Raw genomic sequence first — 26,707 nt, 5'->3', positions numbered from 1 at the left:
TATAAAGACAGCCCTGTCCTGGCAGTTCCATGCAGTTATAATGGAGTAAACGTGTCATTACATTTATCCACCACTCTATCAGTAAAGTAAAACTTCCCACTGAGAGAGTGGCGGGAAAAACAGCTGAATCGGTAGAAATGAATACAGTGAGGGAATTTCAACATGCATGGGGTAGCGATATAGCTACCTTGAATATAGGACAAGACTAAGGACAGATTAAGATTTGAGTCTTTATGGCCTGAAAATTGGTTCTTATCTGCCGTCAAACTCTATATTTCTGGTTAATCCATAAAAACATATGTGGTGTAATGTAATTTTATCCATCAACGTTGTAATAGGATTAAGATTTCAATGATCTAAAAATATTATTTGGCAATGAGAAAACACATTCAGACTAACAGCTATAAACTCTAATTTAATCCCTGTTGGTTTTAACTAAGCAGCCGAGAAACAAATTCTGTCTAGCTACACTTAACACCCTCAATAAATATATAAATTTCACTTTGAAGTCATAGCAGGAAAATGTTGAACAGGATAAGTAGGGTCTCTGGAGTCCAATCATTTTCTGTCTCTAAGGCATAACAAACGTTGTTTACATTTGAGGAAGATTAAGCAGAAAGTTTAAACAGATTAAACCTTGTTTGCATGTATTAATCCCAATTTAAAAAGCTTGCCATTACCACTAAATTAAGGAGACTGATGGCTATAGTTTTTCCTTACTCTCTTTTCTCTGTTGCTATAATCCCTTTTCCACAGTGATAAACTGTTCTGTTGGAAAACTTCACATGCAAATAAACCCCAAGGAAACAAGATCATATTATTAATCAGTACTTAAATGTCAGTAAGAGACAAAATAAAACATGATTACAGATAAAGCAATAAATAAATGCTTTTAAAATATATATATTTTTAAAAATCAATTATGCCACCATTATTATATTTGGCAGCAAACATTATCGCAATCATGTATATATGGTATGATAACAAAAAGAAATGTTTTATCTATGATTGCTAGGGTGACAGTGTGTCAGTATACACATTACTTCCACTTATTTAAAGCGTGTAACATCATGCGCCTAAAGTAAATGCTGGAATTATGCCAAAAACATAACACGATGCTGTCACTAGACAGATTCTAACTCAATGTGACATAAGCAGAAACGGAAGCCCCAGGTGTGTAAAGGGGATTATTTATTATTTTTAAATCAACCTTTATTAACACCTTTAGGAGCCAGATGGATAGGATAAGTGCTATTTGTGATTTTATTGCCCATCTATCCGTGAATGATTAGCAAAAAAAAATGAAAGTCCTATATATTTAGCTTCAATTCTGTAAAAAATGATTTGCACAGAAATATAACAACTTCTAGGCCATCGCTTAACACGGTCACTAGCAGATAACTGGGTAGAGTGATGGAGTTGGTCAAGTGTTGAAGGAATGTTATTAAGGGTGCACAGTCTTTCTTGTTCAGTGATGGGATGCACAATGGTATGATGTTACATCCTGAGACATTCTATCAATTAGTGAGCTGGGGGGTCAGTACAGGCAGCTCATAGATCCATGCTTTTCTGGACTTTACCCTTCTGGTTCTTCTCCTTAAACTGCTAGAGGGGGCTTAGATCCAGGTGACCCAGGCAACGCAGGGCTATGGAACACTCTGGAAACCTAATGTCTTAATATGGTAAAGCTGAACTTGATGGGCCTGATATCTACATAGGCCTTGTAAGAGAGGGAAACACTGAACCAGGCATTAATTAAAGCCTTGTCAATTACCAGCATTAATGAATAAATTTGTCTTAAATTATGATATGATCTTCATCTAACTTACAATAATGAACACATACAATCAACTTTCACTGCTTTAAGGATTGGAGGTGTGTTTTAGAGCTACTTTAACATAAAAAAAAAAACACTTAAACATTTAGATTTTTCTATTCTCAAGAAACATCTGCTGATGTGAACCATCCTTCACAAAAACAATTTCAGAAGTGTAGATTTGCACAAAGCTGAAAAGGGTTACAAAGTCAAAGCGTTTACATTTTCAGACAAGCTGTTTATAAATGTATATGATTTAGTACTTTGGCTACTCTCCCTAGAAGTGGATGCCCAGTCAAGATTACTCCAAAAGCACAACGCAGAATACTCAGTGAGGTAAAAAAAGAACCCTAGAGTAACAGGTAAAGGTTTACAAGAATCATTGGAACTGGTTAACATCTCTGTTCATGAGTCTACCATATGGAAAACATTGAACAGGCATAGAGTCCATGGCAGATCACCACAGAGGAAGCCTCTGCTTTCCAATTTATCATCCCTTGTTCACCTGGAGTTTCACAAAGAGCACCTCCACACTCCACAACTCCACTGAGAAAATATTTTGTGGACTGATGAGGTTCAACTGTTCGGGGAAAACAAGCAGCATATAGTGTAAAAAGGGCGCAGCATACCCACATGAAAGCATCATCCCAATGATGAAGTATGGTGGAGGGAGCATCATGATTTAGGGCTGCTTTGCTGCCTTAAGGCCTGTACAGCAAGCCACCATCGAAAAGACAATGAATTCCCAAGTTTATCAAGTTATCATACAGGATAATGCCCAGTGGCTAACAGAGAAAAGAAAAATGTCGGTGCGCTAAGCTAGTCCCAGGCTCAAATAATACAAATGTGTAAAATTAGGCCTATCAAACAGGTGTAAGCATTCTGCTAACACAGTGTATTGGCTGTAAAGTGTATACAAAAAGGGTGAGAAGCGCAGACAGTTTTTGTTTTTTTGTAATAGCCAGTGGCTGTCCGTTAGCTGGAGCTCAGCAGACATTGTGAAATGCAGCAGGACAATGAACCTAAACATCGAAGTAAATCTACATCAATGTGTTTTGAAAAAAAAAGAAAATCTGCCTTTTGGAGGGGCTTATTCAGAGCCCAGACCTTAACCCATTAGAGATGCTGCTCGCACCAGACATGCTAGGAACGTGGCTGAGCTTAGGTAGTTCTGTAAGGAAGAATGGTCCAAAAACCCTCCTAAACATTGTGCAGGTCTGATCCTGAGGTTATAGCTGCCAAAGAAGGTTTGACTAGTTATTAAATCCAAAATGTATTTTATAAAATCCATTTACTTTTTCCATTAGCACTGTGAATGTTTAATGGAAGTGTGCAATAAAGACATGAAAGATTATAATTGTTTGTGTGTTATTAGCTTCAGCACCTTGTGTTTGTGTATACTTGGGACTTAGATATAGATGAGATCACATTTTATGGAGAATTAATGCAGAAAACCAGATAATTCCAAAGGGGTTAAATAACTTCTTCTTCCCACTGTATAAGGTAAACCCAAATTTAGAAAAAATGCAGGATTTAGCATTAGTATGATTATTACTATTGAAGACTTATACACTGTTTAAGTTTCCAATTTTCTTCCAACATAAGAGCAGGCAATTTGGGTTATTTTTTCTAGTAATGAATGCAAGTCAAGTTTTAGACTATAGTAATTTCTTTGGTTTTGTATATTATATTGAAACCTGTCCTAAAGATGCCTTTGTTCTGGTTATAGGCACAGCTCTTCATGCAGACTAATCTGCACATGCTGATGACACAAGTGTGTTAATGAACATTATAACCCTACAAAACATCCTATAATGTCAGAGGATATCAGAAACAATTACTTTTGTGCATAGAGTTGACCCACACAAACATGTTTTTTATCTTGTACAATAGATTAGGCCCTTGTGAATGCACCTGTTGGTGGTTACTGTGAAGAAATGCATATTATTTGTATATTGTTTTGTACAATGTCTACTGCAGTAAAAAAACCACAGGTGGGAATTTACACCACTTAACGTCTTCACTTACTGTTAGCGTGCACAGGGAATAGTGTTTTTATTTTTTTAATGTATATAAGGTGAGCACTAAATAAGAAATAACAGTTGTTACCAAATTAAAGCAACTGCATCAAAATGTATTATTCTATTTAAGTGTAACGCACTAATCGCGCAGTCAGATAATTTCCCAGAATCACTCTAAATTTAATTATTATAACATGTAATACTCTGTTTCTTCAAAATTAAGGAATGTTTGAAGAAAATTAGTTTACTGTACAATTTTCAAATGTAATAAATTCAATTTCAATATTTCATATTTTGCTTCACAAAAATAGCATTGTAAATGTAATAGTCATAACAAGTAATACTATACAAATTAAAGAACACTTGAATAATGTGAACAACAAAAAGTGGGTTTAACTTTTAAAATGCAGTCATATTTAATTAAAATACTTTACATATTGCTAAAAAAACAAAGTACTAGAATGCTTGTGGATGATATATATTTAGTCTATGAGCTAGCCCACTGAACATACCTGAAGAAGCAGAAAATTTTTTTTACGACCACAGTAGTTCACAGCTTTCTATGAAAGTGCCTATGTTTAGGGGGTTTTCCCCACTAACATAGTCATTAACCTTCCAAAGTGTTCCCTCTGAAACAAAGTATTATGTGCTGGAAACATTAATACCGTATTGGCTCGAATATAGGCCGCACTTTTTTCCCCCACTTTAAGTCTTTAAAGTGGGGGTGCGGCCTATATTCGGGGTTTAGCTGCTGCCGGGCAGGCAGCGGGGTTAGGATACAGATCCCCCGCAGTGGTGCAGGGGACCTGCATCCTACTCTCCGATACGCTCAGACAGCCTCCCCTGCCAGCACTTTCCACGGGGGGTTTAAAGAAAAATCTTTTTCTTTAACCCCTTAATGACAATTGCCGGTCCTGGCACGGCACGGAAAAGCATGTGCTTTACGACAATTGACGTGCCAGGACCGGCACGTCTTTAAACGGGTGCAGAAAGCGATCTACTATCGCTTTCTGCACCCAAAAAGCGTTGCTGAATGCCTCGACCTCGAGGCATTCAGCAACGCCGCGATCGGCACGAAGGGGCCATCTCTGGCCCCTCCACGGGGCGTCAACATCCGCCATACTTTGTATGGCGGCGGACGCCCGTTTTAAAAGCGTTTAGGAGGCGATCGACGATCGCCTCCTAAACTTAAATGGTGTCGCTGGAATGCCTCGATCAGGAGGCATCCAGCGACACCAAACACTAACCTTTTGATGGGCTGTGACAGGGGAACCTCCAAGTTGAAAAAAAATGTTAAATTTTTTTTAAAAAAAAATAAAAAAAAAAAATATATATATATAAAAAATATATTTTTGTGAGCAAGTCCTAAAATTAGCATATTAGCTTAAAACAATTCTCGCATGGAAAGAGTTAAAATACTGGCATATTAAATGCCCGTGGGGTGTCTACTTTTAAAAAATGTATGATTTGATGGGGTAAATTGAATGGGCCAGGTTCAACAACGTCCCAATTAACACGGGGGGGAGGATGGCCACACATCTAATTTCCAATTAGAAAAATGCACACGTACCAAATGTGGCCTTTTAGTTCCCCCAAAAAATGACACACCCATGCATGTGGGGTATCACTGCACTCAGGAGATGTTGCTGAACACATTATGGGGTGTCGTGTGACAGCGGCATATACCAGGAGCTGTAAATTCATACATAAAGTAGGTGTGTGTGGGAAAAATACACACACAAAAATATTACTGCAAACTTTGAAAAAATGCTGGTGGTAAAATATGTGCATGCAAAGAGTTAAAATACCAGCATTTAAAATACCCTGTGGTGTCTAGTTTTGAAAAATATATGGTTTTGTTGGGCACACTGAAATGGCCCGGCTCAAAGATGTACCAAATAGGGCATGGGCAGTGGATCCCAAATGCCAAAGTTCAACATTGAAAAAAGCGCATGCCCCAAATGTGGCCCTTTTGCCCCAAAACAGCCAGGCAAAATCATTCATGTGAGGTATCGCTGTACTCAGGAGATGTTGCTGAACACATATTGGGGTGTTTTGTGATAGTGACATATACGAGAACATTTTAATTCATACCTGAATTAAAATGTGTGTGGAAAACCAAATGCAAAAAAATGACTACCACAAAGTTTGACAAAGACTGGTGGTAGATATGGTGCATGGAAAGAGTTAAAATACTAGCATTTGAAATACCCTGGGGTGTCTAGTTTTCAAAAATATATGGGTTTATTGGGCACACTGAAATGGCCCGGCTCAAAGATGTACCAAATAGGGCATGGGCAGTGGATCCCCAAATGCCAAAGTTCAACATTGAAAAATGCGCATGCCCCAAATGTGGCCCTTTTGCCCCCAAACAGCCAGGCAAAATCATTCATGTGGGGTATCGCTGCGCTCAGGAGATGTTGCTGAACACATATTGGGGTGTTTTGTGATAGTGACATAAACTAGAACATTTTAATTCATACCTGAAGTAAAATGTGTATGACAAAACAAATGCAAAAAAATGACTACCATAAAGTTTGACAAAGACTGGTGGTAGATATGGTGCATGGAAAGAGTTAAAATACTAGCATTTGGAATACCCTGGGCTGTCTAGTTTTCAAAAATATATGACTTGATGGGGTAAATTGCATTGGCCGGGTTCAAAGATACCCGAAATGGCACATGGGGGGAAGAATTACCAGATTTGGAAAAAATGGCTTTGAAATAGCAAAACGCTACCTGTACTTATTGCCCCATAATGGGTAGAAAAAAGCAAAAAAACATAAAAACATTGGGTATTTCTAAACTCAGGACAAATAGTAGAATCTATTTAGCAGGTTTTTTCATTACCTTATATAGATGAGTAAAAGATTTTTCAACTAAAAGTTAGAAACAGTCATTTTTTTCTAAATTTTTCACCATATTTTATAATTTTTTTAATAGTAAATAATATGATACAATCAAAACAATGTCATCTAAAGAAAGCCCTTCTTGTCCTGAAAAAAACAATATCTAATGTGTGTGGGTTCAGTAAACGGGAAAGAAGAAAATTACAGCTAAACACAAGCAGCGCAGAAATGTTAAAAAGGCCATTGTCACAAAGGGTACAAAAAGTAAAATCAGCCTTTGTCTCGAAGGGGTTAAAAAAGCACCAAACTTTTAGGGTGCGGCCTATATACGGGGGCGGCCTATATCCGAGCCAATACGGTATGTTTTGAGAAAAAATATATATCAATTATAAATAAATTACCTTTTTATTGATGGCTACACCATCTTCACAGTCCAACACAGCACAGTCAACGCCAAGGCTAGGAATTTTTTTTATCTTTCTTTCATCATTCCCAGGTATATACAGTACAGCTCTACGAGGAACGTACTGGTGAGCAGTCCTATTATGAGTAATGGAGGGAATTCTTGAGACGACATTCAACAACGAAGATGTCTTTCTGGAAAACATACAAAAAAACCACCCCATGTTAATTTCACAATATCGTGTATCTTTACATTGATTGTGCATTATGGTGGTCCTCTGCTTCCAGAGTGCTAATTCCTGTTGTCACTTGTACGGTGATAAAAGCAGTAACTATTAGAGTTGGTTGCAGATAAAGGACTCTTAATTTGATGTAAACTTATTATAAACCTGGGTCAAGTTCAGGGTCATTAGGGCTACAAGGTAAACAGTTGGTTGCAGACCGTCTGTTGTCTTGTGCTGCCCACCGCTTTCTCATGTGCCTCTCTCTCTGCTTCTGTAAGTGGATTTGATGTAGGAGGGCTTGTATATAGAAATGGAAAATGGACAGAATTCAGTTCTACATAATTAGGGTTGCTGTTATTTTATGCACCCTAAAAACATGCCATTCTAGGTACATGCCTTATTTGTCTAGTGGAAAGTCTTAAACTTGCCATGCTGTTTGTCCTAATTCTTTAAATTCAGAGCAACACAAAGGCGGATCCATCCCCTGTTCACTTTTCTACCACACTCTCAGTAAAGTAGTCCTTACATTACATATTGTGTCACATGTTGTTATAACCCTAAGATTAATTATCAGATCATGATCTGCAGCATACGTATGGTGAGGAGGTCTCATACTAGCTTGCCAAACAGGCCAGTAAGCAAATGATGGAGGAAGGGGCCAACAGAGAGACTCTTTGCGCAGAGCGCACAGAGGCTTCAACTTTTTTCCACTCAAAGAACACACTCTAAAAACCACAATATGATTGATCCTGCATACCTTTAGATCCAAACACACACACACACACATTAAAAAAGCTCCTAATATGTTAGCTCAAAATCTTCAAACAATGGAAGCTCAAGGGGTAACAGCATCACATATACATGACAAACAAGTATGTAATATGACCAGGAATTCCAAGAATTAAAATAACAATTACCAAAAAAATGTGTACGGTACACAATGCTTAGGGTTTTTTTTACACTAATGTCAAGGTGAACGGGCATATTCTCATGGTCATACATCTAGAGCTGACTCCATTTTGTGAACTCTATTTGTATAAATGATATTATATCTTTGGCTTATAATACTAATTACCGTACTTTAAGGTTCAAAATGTAAAATGTATATAATGAAAATATGAATTCAGAAGTTAAAGTTGTCGCTGTTGACTTGCTAGGAACCGAAAGGACTGATTGATTCATTCAAAGCTATACCTTTGTTCAGACATTTTTACAGACAATTTGTGTAAAACATGCTTTTTAATTATACTGCAGTAGCAATCAAATGCCACGGTAATTTTGTGGGTTTTTTTTAGTGTATGTATGCAGAGCTGCAGCTACTGATTTTAAGTGTTATTGATCATTTCCATTTCCCGGGGAGATACCACTGATGCCCTTCCCTGGTGTTCTGAAATGTAGAAGCTGCCATCTGTCAGAACTATAAAAAACTAGCAGCATTTATTGAATGAAACCTGTTAATATCACTTAAACAGCATTTGTTAGCTCACTACCATAGAATGCTATATGTTATACAGTTCTCACCGTATGGTTTGGTCATTGGTGATGAATGTAAGTTTGTTTCACAAAACTCAGTGTATTATATATATATATATATATATATATATATATAAGTTTTGATTTGCCGTTCTGATTAGGTCAGTGCAATAGAAATTGGGGTATACATAAGCCAATGCATAGCTGGCTTATGCCCTGACTGTTTCAGCACATGTCTTATTGTTGGGACTACCAGCAGCTGAGCAGGCACAGAGCCTGAATAAGATACCATGCATCAGGGCTGATGACCAACCAAACCTGACGCTATAACACCAGCGGACCCCAAATGATGTTTGCAAAGTTGCATGTTATGTTTTTATACTCTAGCATTAGACTTGGGGGCGCTGGCCAACTCTTTGTGTTCGTCTTCGTTTTCGTGTTAGTCTTCGTGGGAAAAATTCTTCGTATTCCACGAAAATTCGCCCGTTCCTGTGTTCGGGCGAATATTCGTGTACATTTTTTGTGTTAGTTTTTTTTCTTCGTTTTTGTAGAAGGGGTTAATACGGGGTTAACGTGGTACGCACTATGCAGCAGTTTTGGCACCAGGATTTTAAAGGTCCGTACGAGCAACTCTATTGGTCGCCGGCAATACAGTTGCTTGTACAGACTTTAAAATCCTGGTGCCGCAACTTGTCCGGGGGAGACCACTGGTTTCCCCAGGCCAAGTTCCGCCGTCAGGAGTTAAAGGGACGTGCGGGTGACTCTATTGGTCGCCTGCAGGGGCCTCCTCTGGCATCAACCAATAACCCCTGCGATGCTGCGTAGATCAGGTAGGCTAGATGGGGAAGGGACCAGGGAGATTAGTAAACGAAGACAAAGACAAAGATTCTTCGTGTTGTGTGTCTTTGTATACGTTTTGCAGCCATGTTCTGTATTCAGGCTGAACAACGAAAACGCACACTTCATGTTCATTTTCATGTTTCCTAGAATACAAATGCACAAGTCTATCCAGCATCATGCTGCAGCATGTACCAAGCCAGGTGTTGCACACTACACAACCCAATCTGCCCCTGAAGTTGCAGTTTCTGTAAATATACTGACCTATCGGCCAATGGACATGTGCCCCTGGTTCTAGACGGCCAGTCCAGACCAGTCATGCATGCTGGAAAAGAGAGGAAATGTACTTTATGCAGAGCATGATATGAGTTTGTGACACCTACCATCTTATACAGGGGATTCCATGGAGAAAGACATTGCAAATGCAGGCAAGTATACAGTTTCTAGTTATTTGTCCTAATTAGTACTTATAATTAGCAAACAGGCCAAAGTGTTATTTTAACGTCTTTAGTCTTGCGCTTAATGTTGTATATCGATTTTAGTGTGCTGGGGGCCCAACGGGACAAAGAGGAGCCTAACAATACTAGATGACGTTCACAAGATATCAGACCTTAGGTGTCAACATTAAACTGGCTGTGAGATTTTTTTGTGGTTACATCCCTTTCTTGATTAGTGCACAAATGGACATTTCTGCTATTAAAGCACAGAACATAATTCCATGGTAGGCAAGATGAAAGTGATTTAGAATAATTTATTGTGACATACATCTTAGAGTGTTTTATGTCATTTTTTTAAACTTTTATATATAAGGGGTTTTTTTAGTAATTGTATACAAGATATAAAAAGTGATTCCACGAAGTTCCTAACAAGCCTATGTTTACTTATTTTCTGTTTTTAAACCTCTATGCAAGGAGTAGCCTTCTATTTGTGTGAAGGGTCATATTTTCCACCTTATTCAGGAAAAGGTGCTATGATTTCACAATGGGTTACAATAGACTGATAGAGTGTAATATTTATTTTAGTGACAGAGCCACTGGAAAAAATAATCCTATCTTTATTAGTCCAGAGATTTAGACCAATTGAATATATAATTTGTCTTAATTCAGTAAAACAAGGGATTTACAGTTTTCTCTAACTAGTTGGATAAACTGATATAAAAAGATGCAAAGATAAACACATATTTAAGCTTTACTTTAGAAAAATATGCGAGATGGTTACAGTAGTTGGCAGTCCCTAAATAAAAAGCAATAATAAAACATTGTGGTACTGCCTTTTTAAATAAGACAACAGGAGATGTGTATTTGCAGCTTTCATATATATATATATATATATATATATATATATATATATGCGGCTCAGAATAAAGTTGACGAATAGCCAACTTTTCAATCTTGCAGGAACATGCTTCACTGTAAACCCATTACGCTACCCAACTGCATAGTTATACGAACCCACAGAAACATGATAAATTTGGAATCCAGCAGAGTGCACGGTAAGAAACATATTACTTATCAGCATTTGCACATGATATTTTGCTAAGCTGAGGCTCAATCCAAACGCTACAGAATAAATCAATGTCCTGATGCACTGAAAGATACTGTTTATGGGATTCAATGACCCCCAGAAGCATTGTTAAAACATGCGGGGGCAAAAACTATAATGAACTTAATAAAAAGAAAAAGAGAAATAAATTGAAAGAGACTACATCTACTTCGCACTTTGCATCATCTATAAGCAAATCTGGCTGAAGGGATACTTAAATGTCCAACTTTGCATACAAGATCTGTAATTAAAAATTCTAAAGCGAGAGAATGTAATTATTGATGTAAAGTACTGGAATGCTGCTCAGAAGGCAGCAAAAGGTGAGACCCCTGCTGGAGTTCCTGAAAATGCTGACTGGTCAAAATGTATTATGAATCGATAAACAACACTCTTGGGTTTGAAAGGGACTTCTGCCTGAAACACCCTGGCTGGGCCCACTTTTTCTTGCTCATGGCTAATCCGATGTATACAAGGTCTGCCATATAAATTAGCATAGACCTTAAAGGGGAATCCAATGGAACTATATTTATCTTTGAGCACAGTATGGCTAATAGAAGGGGTAAATAAATGAGATTCTTAACAACAATGTTAGATTCTTAATAATGACAGGGGATTTCAACGAAAGTGTACATAGTATCTATTGGAACACTGTACACAATTCATTCAGCATTAACTATTTTTATTGGGGGGGGATCCAATATATCTTTGCTTACTGTCAGACGTTCTTACTAAGAGTTAAGAAAAGGTTAAAGAACCGCTCTCCAGATAACATGCAAATGCTTAGATCATTATTATACAGCTAATACATGTAAGGGAGGTATTGCATATTTTTTAAGGCTTGATCAAACAGGATGAAGAAAATGTCCCATTTCTGCATAACCTATTTTCAAGGATACAATGATACTGGACCAATATCTATTGCAAAATGTGTAATTTTTCTTATTTAATGACCTTACCAGGTATCTTCACAACATAATACATTACCAGTGTTAAATATTAAAAAAGACATCACATTCTTCTCACACAAGGATTCTTCTACATATCAATAGAAAAAGCTCTTATCATTCTCAGACATGGCAGAAGATGCCCTGTGTTTAATCCGGTGTCTCACACTATGAATAACTAATGGCTTTAATTGCATTTTATAGGGATATTGTAAAAACTAAAAAGTTGTGTATTTTTTTTTTTTAGATGACAGCTCAAGGGAGAAAAACAAAGATGAGCACAGCCAGGGGACAGCGCCTGAAATTACAAAACGCCGGGATTTTCACCATAATCCCATCTAATTAAGGAAAGAAGATATAAATTGTTTGTTACGAATACCAGCAGGTCTTGTGCAAACACTGACAGCTCACAACAGAGACAAACTAAACATTAGCCTGATAACAAACACTGCCTTACAGTGTGCTGTGCTGCTGCATTTTATCACACATGCTAATAATCCCAGTTATGGTTTCTCAAACAATTAGCGCTAATGAATGGCCAAAATAGCTTGGATCATATATGTCTAATTGCAGTCAAGAACAGTTCTCTTTTGAATGTACATTTCAATTTCCCTCTGCGGTTAATGTTTGTTAATTGTATTTCTTTATATAGCAAGACAGAAAAAAAAAGACAGCTTGTTCAAGAAAAGAGAGAGACAGAGTGTTCTCTCTTTTCCTTTTGTTAGAAGCTAAAGTCACTTCAAGAGGCACTTAATCCCATCATCCGCGCTTACAACTGCATTACAGCATCAATCAAAAAGATTCTGAAGTAGGATGATGCAGCTATATTGTGTAATTAAAAGCAATTCAGGTAGTTATTGCTTGGGGCACTTTGCGGGTCCAAGTACTTAAAATAGCACTGCAGGGTACCTAAATACTGTAGTGTTTTAAATTTGGTCAGCCACAATATATTGAAGAGCAAGAGGAAATGCAAAAAAAAGAAAAAAGCCTCTACTTGTGAGCATTGTAAAGTAGAAATAAAGAGAAGGATCAGCTGACAGATTCATGACAAAAACCTACAACACCCTTATTGACTAGCGAGACAAGAGAGAAAGCATGGGGGAGCCTTAAATAGACAGCTTGGTGTCGATATGGCATTTTATTTGCTTGTTTTAGGCTTTTGTTCAGGAATAATTGAAGAAAAAAAGAGGGAGGGAACAATTTGCGTGAAAGACCGAATTATACAAAAGTCTTGCCATTTGCTTTATTGTATGTTTGTATCACTATAATAAGAAAAATGGCTTCTCTTACTGCCCTTGGGGCCAAATGATTTCTGTGTTATCTTTAATGAGATTTGATACAACAAATAATTGTTTTAATGACGTGATGCTTCTGTATTAATTAGATGCCATTTATATAATACAGAGCTTGCTTGTATGCTGGTAGTGATCTATGTATTTATCTATTTAATACCAAACAAAAACACATTAAAAAAAAAATATTTAATTTAATGGCTGCTATCCACAGCAGCCATTAACTGGTGACTGCTAAGTCTTTCACTGCTCCAAGGAATCTGTCCCTTGACAGTTACAACTCATGATTTTGTCCCAATGGTGAGGGCACCTTCTAAGAGCTAAGTAAGAGTTAGACGTTCTAATAGCTAGTAATTTCCAGTAATTAAATGTCAGGTCCTGTGCATGTGGTGGTGCGTTTGTGAGCGTGTGTGTGTGCGTATTATATATACATATATTAAATCACAATCCAAAATACGTATACTTCATACGATTTAAAACAATGTAAGCATCACTTATTTATCGGTTTTTATCCTTTCTTTGAGTGAAAAGCAAATAGTAATGCAAAAAAAAAAAAAAAACTTTGCCAGATGGACATTTTTGCATACAGATATAATTCCACAAGAAATTATGGAAAAGCATCAACACAAATCAAAGCAATATGATTTCTGTAAAAATAATAGCAACATATGGATCAACAATAAAAAACATTTGCAGTTGGATAATATGGTGATCTATCCAACAGAAATTAATTGAGAGATGGCTCTTTGCCATATTTCTATCCAGGGTTTGGAAAGCTGACTGGTATTTGATTTTAGCCTAAAAAGTAGAAAAAAAGGTAATTTATACATTTTCAGTGCTCTTTCCAGGCTGTTTCTCACTCTGTTGGAATTCTATTTTTTATACATTACTAAAAGATTGGGAGCGTAAAAAAAAAACCAGGACTCCTACACATTCTTTTGAATGTTAATTCCTTACAGATCAATGATGTTTACAATTACAGATTCCGTTTGGCATTTACCGGTAGCCAATCAGAATAGCTTACAGTTATAGTAAGTTTGTGGCAATGATTCATTGTGCTCACATTACGTTTTCTTAAATTGGACCTCTAGCTCCTCTGCCTTTTTCTTCCATGTTGACAGTTGTTGGGATTTTTGTGATCGGCAATATATAACTAATGGAGATCCACTAACACATTTAGGGAAATTGAGAACACAAAGAGAAAATACTTTAATTGTGAGACGATGCATGCCATGAATCAGTGCGGGCATTGCAGGCTACAGTAAGTATTGGTTAGGAAATCGGGAGATGGGATGCCCATTGAGTGGTCCAAAGAGTTATAATGATGCTGATATCTGCGCACACAGAAGGAAAACTAAGCTTGAGATCAAGTTCCTTAAAATAAAATAACATCGTAAGAACCAGCGTTGCGAGCAGTGTTTACTTCTTTGACACTGGATAGAGATAAAAAGAAATACTAAACCCTTTCTTAAATACAAAATGCTTCTTTTATGTTATGTTGATTCATTTAATGTAATTCTGGAACTGTCTGGAAAATAAATTTCACATAGGCTTGCTAAATTCAGCAATGTTCTATAATGCTCCAGAAGATGTACTAATGATAGTTAATAGAAGGGAAAAGACAATTAATTGTTGTAAAACAAAGAATTAAAGTTGTGTGACTATTGGTGAATAAAATGAGTCCTGGTAGAAAATGTTAATCACTCTCCAGGCATCAACACATTCCAAATTATACAATTTTATACAGTATGTTGGTAGGACAGAGTAAATAAAAGGTGCAAAAGCACCTAATGTATTAACAGTTCTCCTAAATATGCTCTGTCAGATCCCCCTTTGTCAGACTTAGATAAAAAGCACTAAAAATAAATTCAAATGAGGGGGTCAGTCAGCAGAGAATAAGCTGGAATGTTAAAAATAAAAATAAAAAAAGTCAGTATGATAGATCTGAATTGTAGCACCGATAAAGGGCACAAAACATTTAAACCCTTCAATTTATATAAAAACAAACTATAACAAACAAAAACTGTCCAATATTGTGTTATTCAAAGGGTAATCTTCCTCAGTGACCCAAATATGTAAATGAGTCACACACCAGCAATCAATTATGACATGCTACATACATTTAACAAATAATTATCAGTATCTGGATAGAAAAAAAACTGACATATATACATACTACATAATGCAAAATACACTGAAGCCTCTGGGACTCCCTAATGATTTGGTAATTACATTATCTTTCTCAAGGGACAGAATCCTTCCATAATGACACTAACTGTATTGAAACACGCATAGCACAACAAGCTCTACTATAATGGCGGCCACCAGTGGCAGTAGGCATGATTAACAATGGCAACACACACAACTGTTATATTTATTTGTGGCTACTTGGGACAACCTGTGCGATTGCTGAAATGTTGGGGAATCCCACAAGTGCCTTGCCTTCTTGTCCACTGCTCTGTGGTTTTTGCATTATTTTGTATAGATATGTGAAAGTATTTTAATACCACAATGCTGATACTTTCTGATTAACTATATGTATGTGTGCAACATACACCGTTCAGCCATAACATTATGACCACTGACAGGTGAAGTGAATAACACTGAGAATCTTGTTATCGTGGCACCTGTCGGTGGGATATATTAGGCGGCAAGTGTAAGGACCTGAATGACTTTGACAATGGCCAAATTGTGATTGCTAGATGACTGGGTCAGAGCATCTCCAAAACTGCAGCTTCTGTGTGGTGTTCCTGGTCTGTAGTGGTCACTACCTACCAAAAGTGGTCCATGGAAGGAAAAGTAGTGAGCCAGCAACAGGGTCATGGGCGGCCAAGGCTCATTGACAGATGGTACGTATGGTCAAATACAACAGATGAGCAACTGTAGCTCAAATTGTTGAAAAAGTTAATGCTGTTTCTGATAGAAAGGTGTCAAAACACTATCAAATAGTCATTTCTGAAACCAGGTACATTATTTAGACCTATAATAATGAATACGTTTAAAAATGAATGTTCGGAAATTTGTTTAAAAATAACTTTGTGTTATTGTTAATCTTCCCGTTTGTTTAGAACTTCGAGGTTGTACATAAAGAAAGAATTAGAGTAGGGCACATGAAAAATTGCCTACTAGTTAGAGGTATGAACCACAGGGATGTTCCTGTGTAACACAACTGACATTTTTCTGCAAACCTAAGGAGCCGTCTTCGAATAAACTTATTCCTGTCCTGGTAGGTCCAGCTCTGAATTCACTTTCGCAAGCAAAAATGACAAGACTTATGGAAATCCTTCTACACAACATGGACTAAAGTTATTTAAAACTACTCAGTCTAAGTGTTTGTAATCTGGTACTATATATCAGTGTATACAAATATTAACTAGTTTACTATGTATTAGCCAGTTTGACACACACCATGCATCGATCACATAAAGAATGGAGTCAGACAGGATCACTTTACACAGGATATAACTACATTCTTTTTAGACATGTATTCATTATATAATACTCTTCAATGCACCGTACAACTATGTGTAACGTCCACAGTTGAGATTTGTATCCCCTGAGGAATAGTTTGTTTTGTTAACTATGTCTTGATTGCCTATGTACACGGATTCATCCCAGGATCACAGCTGGATTGTAATGAATGTACTTTTACTGTATTCTAAACAAAGTGAAAAAATGCTGGCACAGGAGGGTGGTAGCTAATGAGGCTTCTTGCATCCGTTACTTGCACCCAAACATTCATCTTAGCACATTTTCACATTGCAACGAGTTCTCTATTTTTGTCCAATTTTGAAGAGAGGTCATTGGATATAATCATATAAAAATATATCAGTATATTATATATATATATAAAAAAAACATAATGCATGTCTAGATGCCACACCAGGCTATAACACAATAGAGCAACAAGCACCTACAGAACATACATTTATGCTGAAATGTAATCTTTACCTGTAAACAATCTACAATCACTTGCTTTAGTGCATTCATCAGTTACAAAGTACTTCCAAACATTTTACTACTACCAGTATCTAAATTGTGTATGATATAAGACTACATGGAATCGTGCAGAACACAAAAAAGGATATCATAATGTTGGCATATCAAGTATTTTACATCATGGCTTATTACTTAGATGCCTGCAGGTTATGCATCCAGGCAGGGACGGATGGCCATCGGGCACCGGGCCAGCCCAGGCCGCGGCAGGGCCGGATTGACTTAGGAGCTAATGAAGCTGCAGCTACAGGCCCCTACCTTAAAATAGGCCCAGTCAGGACCGGACTGACTGCGCCTATGCGGCCGTCCTTAATGCAGGGCAAAAGGGGCACCTGCCCCCTTAAGCCCGCAGCAACTGCTACTTACCTGGCAGACACGCGTGAGCAGCGTCTCTTCTACCGCCAGGGGGACGCAGGAATCCAACGGAACCATCTGACGTACGTCACATGACCCTGCTGCACGTCTGCTTCCCCTGTGTAGATCTGCAGAAGTCTGCGAGCGGCGCGTACACCATTAGTTCAGGTAAGGGGGTGAGGGAGGCTGTATGGAGTATGTGAGATTGAATGAAAGAATTAATTAATGAGTATATGTGAAGGAGTGAGTGAATGAATGTTTGTGAATGAGTATATGTAAATGAGTATCTGAATGAGGAAATTAATGAGTATCTGAATTAGGGAATTAATGAGTATCAATGTATGAATGAATATCTGAATGAGTGAATGATTATCTGTGAATTAGTGAATAAATATTTGTGAAAGAGTGAATGAATATGTGTCTGTGATAGCATGGATGTGTAAGAGAGGGGCAAAGATGCAACAGGCAGGCTGTTTTGGTGGCAAATATGCCACAGGCAGGCTCTTTTGGTGGCAAAGTTGCCACAGGCAAGCTGTTTTGGGGGCAAAGATGCCACAGGCAGGCTGAGTGAAACCGTCCGTGGAAACCCTCCGGATGCGGGTGTCAGTGTGGCAAAGCCTGTCCAGGTGTTTGTGATTGGGTGTCAGTGTGGCAGAGCCTGTCCTGTTGTGTGTGTGTTTGGGTGTCGGTGTGGCAGAGCCTGTCCTGGTATGTGTGTGTGGGTGTCAGTGTAGCAGAGCCTGTCCTGGTGTGTGTTTGTGTATGGGTGTTGGTGTGACAGAGTCTGCCCTGGTGTGTGTGTTTGGGTGTCGGTCTGACAGAGCCTGCCCTGGTGTGTTTGGGTGTCGGTGTGCCTGTCCAGAGCCTGTCCTGGTGTGTGTGTCTGGGTGTCAGTGTGGCAGAGCATGTCCTGATGTGTGTCTGGGTGTAAGTGTGGCAGAGCCTGTCCTAGTGTGTGTGTTCGGGTGTCAGTGTGGCAGAGCCTGTCCTGGGGCGTGTTTGGGTGTTGGTGTGGCAGAGCCTGCCCTGGTGTGTTTGAACACAGAAAAGAACCCCAGCACTCCAATCAGCTTCCAATCCTTAGGTTACTTTATTCAAAGAAAGCAAAACAAAAAAGCAACGTTTCGACCGAACGTTGCTATTTTTGTTATGCTTTCTGTTTTTGTTTTGCCCTTTTTTCCTGCTAGCTCCCAGCTTCCTGGGAGTTGAGTGCTGAACCATTTCTTCTTTTTTTAACTGTCCTGGTGTGTGTGTGTTTGGATGTCAGTGTGGCAGAGCCTGTCCTGGTGTGTGTGTGTTTTGAATTCGGTGTGGCAGAGCCTGTCCTGGTGTGTGTTTGGGTGTCAGTGTGGCAGAGCCTGTCCTGGTGTGTGTGTCTGGGTGTCGGTGTGGAAAAGCCTGTCCTGGTGTGTGTGTTTGCTTATCTGTTTCCTTAATTTACAGTGGGAACTATTTCATTTTTACTTATCCAGAGATAAAATGCCCTCCTGAATTTGTAGTGACTTCAGGGGACAAAACATTCAAGGCCCTGAAATCATTTAGTGGAAAAGAGAAGGTATTGTTATTTACTCTAATATTTTTTTAAAGGATTAGTTGTACTAAATTGTGGCTTCAGGCTTCCCATGTTGAATGACCAAGTATTATGTATATGTATGTACATATATGTTTTTTCATAAAAATGGGCTGCTCAGTCAGAAATGCCCGGGCCTATATTTTGTCCCAGTCAAGGCCTGCATCCAGGTCTTCTATCACAAAACCTCTTAATGCTTCCAACATTCAAAGCTGGACCATACACTGACACACATACTCATGCTAAAACCATACACTAAAACAGGTACATGCCGACACCAAATACTAACACACATTCTAACACCACATGCTGACATACACTCATGCAAAACTTCACATGTGAATGCCAACAGCAAATGCTGGCACACATTCATGTTAACATAACATACACTCAACATCACACAGTAAAAGGCACACATTCTACCACTGTACAGTAACACACACACACTACCAGAGGGAGTTATGGGGGTACCTGTGTGCCATGCACCCCCTTTAACTCACCCCTGCATGGTGCAGTTAGCTATTGTAGAGGATTGTAACAGATTATATAAATGCCTGTAATTCCTGTACCACATTAAACAGCCTATTTTTCTTTGCTTTCTTTCTATCATGACCCTAATTATGAATTTACCAAAAATATTGTCTGCTTCTAAAGTTTAACATTTTTCCTTTCTTTCAACTAAAGTATCAACACAAAAATATAAAAAGTCTTCTCGGAACATGACTGAAGAAAGTTTTTTTGTCCAAAAACAAATCCAGCAACACATTTTCCCTCAACCCTCCCCCCCTTTCCACACACACACTCCACATTAATTAGATCTGGCTGGGACTTCACACTATTATCATGACTGGTATAGAGTGCCAAGTCTTTTGGTGTGAAATTAGTCTACTGCCAGCTACACTGTGCTAACTGTAAGTTGACTCCATGCCTGAATTTTACTCGGTGGATTATACCTCACAAACTGAAACAAATAGATTTATGGCTAAACATTAAAAAAACAGACCTCAGAAAAAGCACAAAGTCCAAACATAGAGCGTTTTATTGACTTCTTCGAGACAAAATAACCTGGCGTACTAGTTTGTGGATTCTGCAACAGACATTCAGTTTCATTGTATTACTTATGAGAGCGTAAAAAAGAAACCCTACTGTTTGAAATCCAGCGGAACATCCCCACAACAGAGCACAACTGTTCCCTCATGCATGAATGGGAAGGAGATGAAAGGAAGGATGGACTTCTGAGGTACGGCAAAAACAAAGACAACAAAAGTGCTGATCATGAGGGAATGACACAACTCATTGCTGCAAAAGGGATGAGAGAAAGCGGCTCAAACAATGGGCCAGACAGCTAAGTGACATGTAGAAGAATTGAAAAATCTACAGAAGAAGTGGCTTTTCTTCCTGCACTTGATGAGAAACAATTAGGTGTTGGTACTGCTGTCATAAAAAGATAATTGAAGGCCGCTTCCATCATCCTATGTACAGTAGGTGACCCGCAATGCTTTACACATTGAAATAACGGTTGCCCTCCTCTGTTTACACTTCTTCTCAAAATCAAAGGCTAAATGATTCCTGCACTGCTGATTAGTCTGTGGATGGTGCAGCCTGCGATTTGTATAAATATATTATTTATCGCCATGGTCTTTCCAAAAAAAATAAATAAAAAACACCAGTGTCAAAGAGCTGAAGAACACAGCTTGACAAATGCTAGAGGCCAGGTAGCCACGGCTATTAAAATTGTACTCCTGGCTGATGCCATTTTAAGTTTCCATATTTCAATCTCTGACTTAAAAAAACATTCTATAAAAGATTTGTCCAGACTACTATGGGAGGACTCAACTGTGGTCCTAATTATGCATCGAGCGTGTAAAGGTGTGTGTGTATGTGTATGTATATTCACACAATCAGGTATTTAAACTCAAAATTGGTTCACCAATGTACTTTGCGGTAAGAATTATCACCGTGCTTTCCTATGTGTCCACTAGCCTGGGAAAAATACGCTCTCTCTCATCTCGGCTATTGACTGTTATTATTTACTGAGTAACATGCAAGAAGATCACAAAAGTGAAAAGCAGTTATTGACCCTGTCAAAATACCTGATTAATGGGTAAACGCTGTAATTGATTAGCAGAGAAGTGTGAATTAAAACAGAACTCAGCATCAATAATGAGCCTCTTACAAAGGTAGCTGACATAAAATGTAAACCGATAGCCTGCAGCTATATCTCATCAAAGACAAGCTTCCTTAGAAAGCAAAGGAGGGAAAACTGTCCCAGTGCCATCTCCTCTGCAATTCTTTTGGTCTTTTCTTTTGGTAATGATGCTATGTATTAAACCACCAGTAAAATGTAATGGGAATTACTCATCAATCCACCTTCATACATCAAGCAAAGTGAGGCCGTTAAGTGGATCTATTATCTTCTCACTTCTTTAACACTTTAAGAAGTCCCAAGGCTTTTTTTTTTTAATGTGTTTATTTCAAATGCGTGAACTTTGCAGTGTATCCTTACTTATGGAGTAAGGATACACTGAAAGACCAGTTGACAACGCCCAAGAATGTGCCCATACATATAGATTTCACTATATTATAGATTTGTCTTGCTAAGGCTGCACAGGTTGATTGAAACATCAACCAGTACACATATATACAAGCTGGAGCCAAGTGTTATTTTGGTCCTTGCGATCATCTATAGGGTGAAGACCGACAACGGCTACAACATGAGCACCACCATATTTTGAAGGTATGTTAAATCATTATCCAAATGAACGCATTTTACATAAGTAATTATTTATTGCAAGAAACATTTTGCAATGTAAACCTACATCATTAGGTCATAAAGCTGAGACTTCCTTCAAAATTATATGGCGGGGGGGAAAAAAACAAGCTGTGTCTGTTAACATGCTAATTAATTTGGCTGCAACTTAAACAATTCATTGCTCATCATAGGCTAAGATTAATAGGGATGTTATTGTATGTAAATATATAATTCATTGTGAGTTTTGCCGTATGCAGGATCCAAACTTTAAAGTTTAAGAACTCTCTCTGCCCATACTACTCAAATTACAACTCATTTCTTGCCATATTTACTTGTTTTATTGCCAAACTAAGCATACTTTCGATTTCCTGACTCAAGAGGCAGCCAGCTGATGGACATGAAGCTGCGTTCGGTGAAAAATATCCATAGCATTCAGTCTGGTGTCTCCGCAGCATGTCTACCTGTCTAATTAGCAGCAGTGTTAGTGTTGGACCTTCTGCACATGTTCAGCCGCTGCTGGGGCTGTTGGCTCATTTAGTTATTAAAGCTGATGACACTGCTAAACTGATAACACAAGACGAGCGCAGATAAACACTGTGCAGGGACAAAAGAGGAAAACGGCCATTTGAGGACATAAATCAAAACTGAGAATGGTGTGAAGAATACGAAACTACTAGTGAATAAGCTTCACAGAACAAAGAAAAAAAGTGTACATGTGCACAACCACATAAAACACATTAGTGATAGACAACCACATGTACCATGCAGGATAATTCAGAAAAGTGTCATTTTAACTTATATTTTGTATAATACATACACATATGTTGGGCAAATATCTAAAAAAACTAAATAAAGACAAATAAGGCAGAATTTGAGAAAGGGTATTTACTTAAAAACTCATTATTTTCTCTTTTATTAGGTTAGTAACTTCAGGCATCGGCAGACAGGTTAAGCTACATTCTGCCTACTACCCTTGCCGTCACTAGCACAGAGATGATGGGAACATGACTTGGTGTGCTGAGATCAGGTGGCATCCTGGGTTAAATGTTATAATAAGTTAGCACACATATTTCTTCTTAACGCTGAGGTGGCAACTAAATGGAACAGTCTTCCAGGAGAGGTGGTAGAGCCCAATACAGTGTGGGAAATTAAAAATACATTGGGCAGACTACCCCAAATATATGAGAAGACCAAGGAATGTTTTTTTACAGGAGGAAAAAAACGTGCAGACTAGATGGGCCGAAAGCTTCTTCAATACTGTCAGATTCTATGTTTAATCCACTAACCCAGGGGCGTCCAACATGCGGCCCACGTGAGATCGGCAGCCAGGATCACAAGAGCCCTGCTGCTTACTTGTGGGAGGGTCTATTCTCTGCTCCAGTCCTGCCTCCTCTGTGGGGAGAACGAGGGAGGCCGCGCCCCCTGCTGAAGTCTGTGAGCGGCATCGAGAGCTGTAGTAGGTAAGGGGGTGGGGGAGGTTGTTTGAATGAGTATGCCTGTGAGGGAATGAATGTGTGAATGAATGAGTATATGAATGAATGAGTGTGTGTGTGATAGCATGGATGTGTAAGTGCTGGAACCTAGGCATGATGGGACTGTGATTGCTGTTAGCAATCACACTCCTATAATGCTCAGTCAGCCAGTACATGCTGAAACCTGGCTAGCTGCCCCCCTTGTGTATTGATGCTGCCAGCGGTATGGGGTCTGCACTTACAGCCACCCTGTTCCAGCATGTACTGGCTGACTTGGCATGATAGGAGTGTGATTGCTAACAGCAATCTGCTAACAGCAATCACAGTCCCATCATGCCTAGGTTCCAGCATTTACTGGTTGCCTGGGTATAAAAAGAGTGTGTTTGCTGTTAGCAATCACACTCCTATCATGCCAAGTCATATTGTTGATTTTCTTTGTCCAATTGTGGTGTGTTACTTTTAATAATTACATACTAAAATTGGACAAAAATTACTGGTACAATGCCCAGCCAACCAGCACATGCTGGAATCTGGGTATGCCTGAGATTGCTGTTAACAATCATAATATATAATTTTTTTGTACAATTTTGGTGTGCAACTTACTTTTAATAAAAGTATGTGGGGGGGTCATTTTCAGTTTTGGCTAAGTGAACCCTGAATTTTCGGTTTTGGTCCAGAATTTTCATTTCGGTGCATCCCTAGGATAAATAGAACTATTTCATTTTAACTTATCCAGAATTCTGAATTTGTAGTCACAAAACTTTCTAGGCCCAGAAATCAGTGAGAGGAAAAGTAAAGGTTTTGTGTCATTTACTTTATTTTAATCTGCATATTTTATTAAAGGCCATATTTTCACACAGTGAAAAATGAGTGCGGCCCTCGCACGTATACAATTCTGATGAAGTGGCCCACTGCAGAAAAAACTTGGACACCCCTGCACTAACCTCATGCTTTTACTTCCATAAACATCTAAAAAGGAATCTAGATATATTTTTTATTTAGTGCTAATAGATGTACGTATTTTACAGTTTATAACAGGAGCCCACAACTCAAGTCCTCAAGGGCAGAAATCAGGCCATGTCCTACGTAAGAGTGTATCCTTAATAAATAGTCATTGGAATTGGGCTATACATCACGTGATTGAGAACAAAGCACAAATACCGGGAACTTCACTCACAGGCAAGCTTGGCCGTTTTTTGCTGCCTCTCATCAGATGTCAGTAAAACTCATAAACACATTTTAAACCAGCAGATGTTTGCTAAAATGCACATATGCCATAATGGGGGAGTAAATACTGCTGGCTAATGTAAAATGTTGCAGCTCTACCTTTTCTGCAAGCCACAAGTCCCAAGAGACAGGAGAGACTAGCCTGTTGTCTTGGTTTATCCACTGTGCATAAAACATCGTCAAAGGGCTACAACAGTCACTATGGCTCGCCTTTTTCCAGCACTGACTTTTAATTACGGACATGGGCACTTCAGGTACTAAGTCATTTATTGCTTACATTAATGGGAAGGGTATGCCAGACTGGCAAAAGTGCAGCCTTTTTTATAGGTTTCCACATAGAGCACAATCAAGCTAAATAACACTATACTGTACAATGAGCTGTGTATTCTAGCTTAAGAAAGTAGGACCACTGGGAGAGCTCTTGTGCCACAAATCTGGAGGCCTGTTAGGCGATGAGGCTCCCCCGTACGCTGCATCTCAATTGGGTACAAGGCAGATTTTTGGTCTCCCCAAGCATCTTATCTACACCATGGTGGATTGTGCCAAGCCGACACAGCCTGCATAGCATGCTGTAATCTGGTATTGCTCAGAGCACCACAATATGACATCACTTCCAGGCATTCAGCATTGAGACACAACCCTAGAAGGGGATCACTGTACAGTTAGTTATTCTGACGTGTTACTACAAGGAATATATCAGCCTTCGTAAACAGGTGAATATCCAAGGAGCATTTGATGGTGGAAAGGAGAGGTATAGGTCAGACATAGATAGACCTTGTGAAGCTGGCTCCAGGGTAGAATACAGTAGTATCTGTATTAGACATCACTAAAAACAAGTTTTGCCTCATGACCACAATGTTGCTGATCAAAATCAATCCCCTTTTCTCAGTGTGGAAATAGCTTTCACTATTTGCTACATACTCAACATAAGATGCTAGGTCTCTAAGCCTAAACGGTAAGCTCTAGGCACTCTGATAATTCACAACATGTCTTTGAAAGAACCGAGGACCATGGGACATATAGTTCACCCTTTGATTAATAATTAATCAAGCACATATAATGACCCAATAGTTACATGTTTGCTCTGAATGCATGCTAGTGATACAATAGAGAGATTCATTTTGCATCATCTTATTGGTGATGACTAATCAAGTCCTACACACTAACTTCTACAGTACAGACATTTGTGTTATTGCTTATAATGCTATAATTAAGTTCAAAACCATACCTTGATGAACCTCAGGTAAATGTGTGAGGATGTTAAGGGAAGGCTTTGCCAAGAAACTATAACTTTAATTCTAGTTCTCTATAAAATCTTTCTTTAAAAAAAGTCAAGGAATCCCAAGAAAATAGAATGGCTAATACGGCATCTTGATTTTCTTATTCTCAGTGCAAACACAGTAAAGGCATACATTAAGGCACCAAGAACGAATCGCTTTCTGAGTATCGAGGTTACTTAGTGAGCAGCGTACTTTATAAACATTTAAACAGTGATTGGAGTATACATTAACACCTTCTGGTGTTGTGCTATAAAATGTAAACTTGTCAACAGAAACATAAAAAGATACCACAGCTGGGATACAAAGGCATTTGTTGTAATGCTGAAACTGTATAAAACATTTTTTATATGTGTACACTATTTACATATACATAACAGCAATTGTGGAATGACACTTCATGCAAATCAATTGTAAGTGTTAAAGGGAAATATTCAAATGAAGAATGGATATCCGTAAGGAAACAGTAGGACTGATTTTTAAGACTACACAGGAACAATGGACTCTGACTACATGCAAAGGAAGTCAAGTATTTAATGGAAGTATACAGCAAAATGGTTCTGTCAACTAAGGAAAAAAGAAATTAAATCAACAGAACATTAAAATACTGCTTATATTCCCATTTGCAGTTGTTAAGATATTTCCAGAAGCGCCGTGCA

The 26,707-nt window shown here is 38.4% G+C and overlaps 1 protein-coding gene across 1 annotated transcript in view; it reads right to left on the bottom strand.

Moving 5' to 3' along the window:
* The window catches only part of LOC149299916 (citramalyl-CoA lyase, mitochondrial-like), a 121,309-nt gene that overhangs the window by 50,077 nt on the left and 44,525 nt on the right, over positions 1-26,707 (bottom strand). Inside the window, exon 4 of the mRNA XM_089485863.1 lies at positions 7,088-7,283. Within this exon, the coding sequence (XP_089341989.1) occupies positions 7,088-7,283 (196 nt within the window). The remainder of the gene's footprint in view (positions 1-7,087; positions 7,284-26,707) is intronic.

Source organism: Sceloporus occidentalis, unplaced genomic scaffold, assembly GCF_023333645.1.
Source record: "Sceloporus occidentalis isolate IW3139 unplaced genomic scaffold, rSceOcc1.0.p SCAF_27, whole genome shotgun sequence".
NCBI lineage: Eukaryota > Metazoa > Chordata > Lepidosauria > Squamata > Phrynosomatidae > Sceloporus > Sceloporus occidentalis.
Note: the sequence above shows the minus strand (reverse complement) of the source record. Positions and strands in the feature narration are given on the sequence as shown.